The following is a 7,306-nucleotide window of genomic DNA, read 5'->3' as shown; positions in this document are numbered from 1 at the left end:
AGATAAAAATATGAGGCAAAATTTATTGACAAGAGATTGTTTTCAGCCAAAAGAACTAAAAATACTCATTTGTCTAAATCAAAAGAACTGTAGGACATGACTTTTTAAATTTCTCGGTGGAATTTTGTTTAAATGGTCACTTCTCTGGGAACCTTTAGTTTTAGAATCCTGACTTTAAGTAAATGAAAGAAGAGATACTGAGAAATGAATCCTGTCAGCCAAACACCTAATTCTCCATGATATTATTTTGCCTTATCAAGTTTTCAGTTAAAACAAAAAAAAGCAAATGAGAACATGAACCCGCAGAACAAAACATCAACCGATTTCATCCTCCTGGGGCTCTTCCCTGGCTTCAAATATCCTAACCTGCTGATCCTCACGGTTCTCCTCATCTATACCGTTGCCTTTGCTGGAAATTCCATCCTGCTCCTCCTCATCTGGCTGGACTCCCGCCTCCACACCCCCATGTACTTCCTGCTCACTCAGCTGTCCATCATCGACCTGGCCTACATCTCCAGCACAGTCCCCAAGACCGTCACCAACTATTTCACAGGGAAGAAAAGTATTTCCTATTTGGCCTGTGCCTCTCAGATGTTTTTCTTCCTCACCCTTGGCCTGGCCGAATGCATCCTCCTGACCCTCATGGCTTATGACCGCTACGTAGCTGTCTGTAATCCCCTGAGATACACAGTGCTCATGAGCCCCAGAGTCTGCCTGCAGATGGCTGTGGCAGCCTGGACTGGTGCAGTTCTCGCAGCCCTTGTCCACACGGTCTATCCAATGCATTTCCCTGTCTGTGGCTCCCGGGAGATCAGTCATTACTTTTGTGAGATGCCTGCTATTCTGAGAATGTCTTGTGTCGACACATCAGTCTATGAGATGGTCAAATTTGTCTCCACCATTATCTTTCTCCTGGTCCCGTTTGTTCTCATTCTGGCCTCCTATGTTCTCATCTTCCTCACTGTCCTTAAGATGAACTCCCGCAACGGGAAGAAGAAAGCTCTGGCTACCTGCTCCTCCCACCTGACTGTGGTCAGTCTCTACTTCGGCCAGGCCATCTTCATCTACATGACCCCCAGCTCATCACACACGCCGGAGCAGGACCAGATAGGAGCCGTGCTCGGCACCATTGTGACCCCCATGCTCAACCCCATCATCTACAGCTTGAGGAACAAGGAGGTGTTAGGAGCGCTGCAGAGATGCACGGGAAGGTGCTGCGGGGAGGAGCAGCCCCTGCTTCTACAGTGCTGTGCTCAGAAACGCGCCAGCCTCAGTCTGAAGGCTACCCACGGCCAATTTTAATCCCGAGACATTTTTTTTTCATATTGGAAATAGAACACTGTGTGTGTAAGAGAAAAGGTGGCAGGGTTTATGTCTGTTGACCCAGAGTTGTTTTAGTCCCACAGTGGTGGATTTCATCGAGTACAATATTAGTGTCACTTGTTGGCCTGCTAGTTGTGCCTGCTAACCTGACAAGTCTTGTATGGATAGTGGGTGGATTTTTGGACAATGATATCTGTGTAGAGATACATATTCTCTATCTCCTTTCTGAGTTTGACATATTGGGTCACAAGATCCAGCAATGATTTGATGTTCTAGAAAGGAAGGACTTGGCTTATGTTTGCAATGTAAAAAGCATCTTATCTATTCTTTCATTCATTCACCTGTTCACCCTTGATGTCCATCACTCAATCTTCCCAGTCCAAACAAAACCCAGGTCCTTATAATTCTTCCTATATAACCCTCCCTTTGTCCAAATTCATTTTCCTTCTAAGTTAAAATACGTAAGTAGATGCATGTAATTAGAAACCAGAGAGGAGAATTTAGGGAGTTATTTTTTTAAAATATCAATTTCTTTTTTCTTTTCTCCTAGATGCAAGGCTATATGTGTAATAATCAAATAAGGGTGAACAGTACCTCAAATAAAGGCTATCAGTATAGCAACACCCAAACATGATTAATTCTTGTTATTAGAACATTTAAAGTTCTCTCTGTTGTAGTTGTTTGAGAGAGGCAATCACTCATTTTAATCTGTAGTCGCCTGTAACAGCGCCTGTCTCCCATCCGGCTTCTGAGCCAGCCGCACATCTCCCCTCTGCGTGGCCACGGGGAAAACTCTCCCCCTCACACGTCCCGTCTTCAGGAGCCGCTGCTCTTCTTGGGAATTCTGTGTGGGGCTACCACTGGGGGACTTCACGTGTGATGAATACTTTCCTCCTGTACTTGGATCTTCCAGGCTCGTTCCTGTTGTCTTACTGTGTGTCATGCTCTGTAAGACTCACTGTCATTCCATTATGCTGTATATGCTTTACTGCATTGCGTGCGTGTGCGTGTGTGTGTGTGTGTGTGTGCGTGTGTGTGTGTGAACATTCTTTCTGGGGCTGGGAAGGTGGCTCAGTGGTAGAGTGCTTGCCTTGCATGCCTGAGGCCCTGGGTTCGATTCCTCAGCACCACATAAGCAAAAAGAAAAAAGCCGGAAGTGGCGCTGTGGCTCAGGTGGTAGAGCGCTAGCCTTGAGCTGAAGAGCTGAGGGACAGCGCCCAGGCCCAGAGTTCAGACCCCACGACCGACAAACAACAGCAGCAACAACAACAGCAACCATAAAACCACCAAAAACGATCTTTCCAGAGCTAAGCGTGAGGGCCTTGGATCACTTACTTGCGTGCGCGTGCGCGTGCGCGTGCGCGGCGTCGCTCCGGGCCGCGGCCGGGGCTGGCGGGTGTTACGGCAGGCCGCGCGGGTGGCGCGACGCCTCCACCGAGGCCGCCGCCATGCCGAAGAGCGCCTCCCCAGCCTCGCGCATGCGCGCCTCGCCGGCGTCCACCGAGGCGCGTCCGCGGGCCAGAGCCACGCTCGGCGGCCGTGACCCCGGTCATGCGCGGGCGACACGGGACGCCGGCCAATCACACAGGTCCACGCACGCAACCGCAGGGAGGCGCGGGCCGAGGGCGCCGCTCCCTCAGGAGCCACACGCGACCCGGGCGCCTAGTCCGTCCGGTAGGCCGCTGCGGGCGGGGTAGGCCGCCTGCGCCCCGGAAGCTCCGCCCCGGAAGCTCCTCCTGGTTAGTCCCGCCCCCTGGTTAGTCCCGCCCCCTGGGAGCCCCGCCCCCTGGTTAGTCCCGCCCCGGGAGCCCCGCCCCGGGAGCCCCGCCCCCGGGAGCCCCGCCCCCGGGAGCCCCGCCCCCTGGGAGCCCCGCCCCCTGGGAGCCCCGCCCCCTGGGAGCCCCGCCCCCTGGGAGCCCCGCCCCCTGGGAGCCCCGCCCCCTGGGAGCCCCGCCCCCTGGGAGCCCCGCCCCCTGGGAGCCCCGCCCCCTGGGAGCCCCGCCCCCTGGGAGCCCCGCCCCCTGGGAGCCCCGCCCCCTGGGAGCCCCGCCCCCTGGGAGCCCCGCCCCCTGGGAGCCCCGCCCCCTGGGAGCCCCGCCCCCTGGGAGCCCCGCCCCCTGGGAGCCCCGCCCCCTGGGAGCCCCGCCCCCTGGGAGCCCCGCCCCCTGGGAGCCCCGCCCCCTGGGAGCCCCGCCCCCTGGGAGCCCCGCCCCCTGGGAGCCCCGCCCCCAGAGCGCGGTCCACGTCCTTCAACTGCCAAGTTCCCCAGTTCCGGGAGAGCCCGGCCCTGGGCAGCGCCGGCCGCGGGCCGCGGGCGGACGGGGCCTGGGCCTCACCTCTGTCCGAGCCGTGCGCAGGCCCGGCCTGCCCCGCCCCGGGCTGCCTGCTGCTCCGGGCCGGCCGGGCCCCCGGTCGGCCCTTCTGTCTGTTCTTCTACCAAGTGGGGAACTGAAGACAACGGGCGCCATCTCTAAAGTGCACACCCATCTTTACCAGACTTAGTCTGTGAATCCAGCATGAGATGTATCCCCGCACGAGAAGAGGGGGGGAGAGACAGAGAGAGAGAAAGAGGAGAGAGGGAGGGAGGAGAGGGAGGAGAGCACGCTACAGACCAATCTCTGATGAATGTAGAAGCAAAACTTCCCGGAAAAATACTTGCGAGCTGAATTCAACAACTAAGCACAGACAAGCCAGCCACGTCGAGTTGGTTTCACCCAAGGGATGAGAGGCAGATCCAACATGTGTAAATCAACAAATGCAACGCAGATCATAAAGAGGCAAGAACAAGAATCCCCTGACCATCTCAACAGATGGAGAAGCCTGACAAAATCCAACATCATTTTATGTTAAAAAGCTCTGGGGAAGATGGGGACAGAGGATCAAACCTTAATTTAATAAAGGCTATATTGCAAAAACTTAGCATTCTGCTAACCGATGAAAGACTGAAGCCGTTTCTTAAGTCGGGAATAAATCAAGGATGTCCACTCTCTTCACTGTTATTCGGAATAGTCATGGAATTCCTAGTCAGAGCAATAAGGCAAGAGGAAGAAGGAAACCAGATCCAAACAGGAGAGAAAGAAGTCAAACCGTCCATGATCACAGGTGAAATGATCCTATATCTAACGGGCCTGATGACCATGTAATTGTAACCCCTTTGTACGGTATTTTCACAATGAAAAAATAATAAAGCACCTGATAATTCTTAAAACATAAACACCTTCAGCAAATTAGCAGAATAAGATGAAGGACCTCTATAACGAAAACTATAACTCTGTAAAGACTAAATTGAAGAAGACACCAGGAAGTCTCAAGACCTCTCATGGATTTTTAGAATTAACATAGTGAAAATGGCCCAGCTGCCAATGGTGATGCACAAATTCGGTGCCGTGCTCACCAAAATACCAATGTCACTCTTCACAGAAACTGAGAAATCAAAACTCTTCATAGAAACTGAGAAATCAATCCAAAAGCACCAATGGCCCACATAGCCAAAATAATCATGAGCAAAAATACCAGTGCTGGAGATATGAAAATTCCTGACTTTATACTGCAGAGCCACAGTAACAAAAACAGGTTGGTATTGGCACAAAACAGACATGAAGATCAATAGAACAGAGTGGAAAACCCAGAAATAAACATACTCACCTAGAGCTATGTATGTTAGGAAAAAAAAGATAGTTTCTTCAATAAATCATATTGGGAAAATTGGACATCTATTTGTTGAAGACTGAAAGTGGATCCTGTCTCTCACTTTGTCGAATGTCAACTCAAAAGTGGATCAAAAACTTCAGAATAAGACCTGAAACCCTGAACTACTACAGGAAGATAAGGGGAAACATTGGAACTTATTGGACTAGACAGTTTTTAAAAACAATTTCAATGGCTCAGCTAATAGAAGACAAATGGGTCGGGCGCCGGTGGCTCACGCCTGTCATCCTAGCTACTCAGGAGGATCACAGTTCAAAGCCAGCCCGGGCAGGAAAGTCCGTGAAACGCTTATCTCCAATAAACCACCAGAAAACTGGAAGCGGTGCTGTGGCTCAAGTGGTAGAGCACTAGCCTTGAGCTGAAAAGCTGAGGGACAGCTCCCAGGCCCAGAGTTCAAGGCTCACGACAAAAAAAAAAAAAAAAAAAAAAAGACAAATGGACTGTATCAAGCTAAAAGGCTTTTGATGAGTAAAGATACAGTCACTATGCTAAAAAGACAGTCTACAGGGCTGGGAAAGTGGCTCAGAGGTAGAGTGCTTGCCTTGCATGCCTGAGGCCCTGAGTTCAATTCCTCAGCACCACATAAGCAAAAAGAAAAAAGCCAGAAGTGGCACTGTGGCTCAAGTGGTAGAGCGCTAGCCTTGAGCTGAAGCGCTGAGGGACAGTGCCCAGGCCCAGAGTTCAGGCCCCACGACCAGGCCCCCCCCCCCCAAAAAAAACCAAAAAACAAAAGAGAGTCTACAGAATGGCAGAAGGCCTTTTGCAAGAATCTAAGTACCAGAATATACAAGGAGTTGAAAAATATAAATGCTTGAAGAATCAGTAACTGGGTAAAGGAACTAAACAGAAAATTCTCAGAAGAGGTTCAAATTTCCAATCAACACAGGAGGAAATGGTTCACACCCTTGGCCATAGAGGAGATATACATGGAAACTACATTAAGGTTACATCTTATTCTTGTTGTAATGGTCATCATCAAGAATAAAACAACAAATACTGGAGAGACTGCAAAGAAAAAGGAAACCTAATACATTGTCGATGGGAATTAATGCAACCACTAGTCAGTAGGGAAATTCCTCAAAACACTAAAAATAGAACTGCCTGGGATCTCATGATACCACTGTTAGGCATTTATTTAAAAGATTCCAAGTTGGAATGCAAAAAGGCACTTGCACACCTGTGTTCATTCCAGCATTTTCCATAGACAAATTATGGAAACAGCCAAGATACCCTACAATGTAATTTTATCCATAAGGAAGAATAATACATCATTAACAGGGATATAGGTGAACCTAGAAAAAAATATTAAATGAAGTTAGACTCAGAGAGACAAAAGGCAAATGTTTTATTTCATAGGTGAAAGTTAGACCTAAAACACTTAATATTAGATATACATATATATATATATATGATACTATGCATATATACATTCGAACTGAAGTCTCATCTATGCAGAGGTTGATTTCCATGGTGTAAGCCCTTTGACCAATGGACAGGAAGTGTAACAAAATGAATACCAGGAAGTAGAAAGACAGGGAGTGAGGGTTGAGTGGGGGAGGGGATGGATGAATAAAGAGAGAAATAATGGAGAAATATAGTTTTTAATTTACACACATGAAAACGAGACTAGGAAGCGTGAGGCCGGGGCAGAGGGCAGCTCATGCTGAAAGGAGTGCACAGATTACAGTGTTACCTGAGAGCTATTCATCAGCGGGACAACTTCTTGGTTCTTTTGAATACTGCTGCAATAAATGTGGATGTGCAGATGTTGCTTGGTCTTAACGTTTCTTTTGAGAGTGAAAAGAAGTTGGACTTTACTCAGCCATGGCGATAGCCCTATTTTTAACTAGTTGAAGAACTTCAATTGTGTTTTCCATAATGTCTATAATAGTCTACTTTTTCTCTTACCCTAATCAGCAATTGTTATCTTTACTATTTTTTGGGGGGGGTCTGGTCGTGGGGCCTGAGCTCTGGGCCTGGGCGCTGTCCCTCAGCTCTTCAACTCAAGACTAGCGCTCTACCACTTGAGCCACAGCACCACTTCCGGCTTTTTTCTTTTTGCTTATGTGGTGCTGAGGAATTGAACCCAGGGCCTCAGGCATGCAAGGCAAGCACTCTACCACTGAGCCACCTTCCCAGCCCCATCTTTACCATTTTAAACCATCACTTTATCATACAGTTTTTATTTTCATTTTCCTTGTAAGTGAAACTGAACATGTCTGGGTGAATCCAGTGTCTGTTGGTATGTGTTCTTTTGAAAAATGATATTCCATTA

At 49.2% G+C, this 7,306-nt stretch overlaps 1 protein-coding gene across 1 annotated transcript; it reads left to right on the top strand.

Moving 5' to 3' along the window:
- The first annotated feature begins 294 nt into the window (after positions 1–294).
- LOC122098953 (olfactory receptor 2T27-like) lies at positions 295–1,302 on the top strand. Its single transcript, XM_042669525.1, has one exon. The coding sequence runs from the start codon at positions 295–297 to the stop codon at positions 1,300–1,302; it is 1,008 nt and encodes a 335-aa protein (XP_042525459.1).
- Positions 1,303–7,306: the final 6,004 nt, after the last annotated feature.

This window comes from Dipodomys spectabilis, unplaced genomic scaffold, assembly GCF_019054845.1.
Source record: "Dipodomys spectabilis isolate Male_0828 unplaced genomic scaffold, ASM1905484v1 ptg000496l, whole genome shotgun sequence".
Classification (NCBI taxonomy): domain Eukaryota; kingdom Metazoa; phylum Chordata; class Mammalia; order Rodentia; family Heteromyidae; genus Dipodomys; species Dipodomys spectabilis.
Note: the sequence above shows the minus strand (reverse complement) of the source record. Positions and strands in the feature narration are given on the sequence as shown.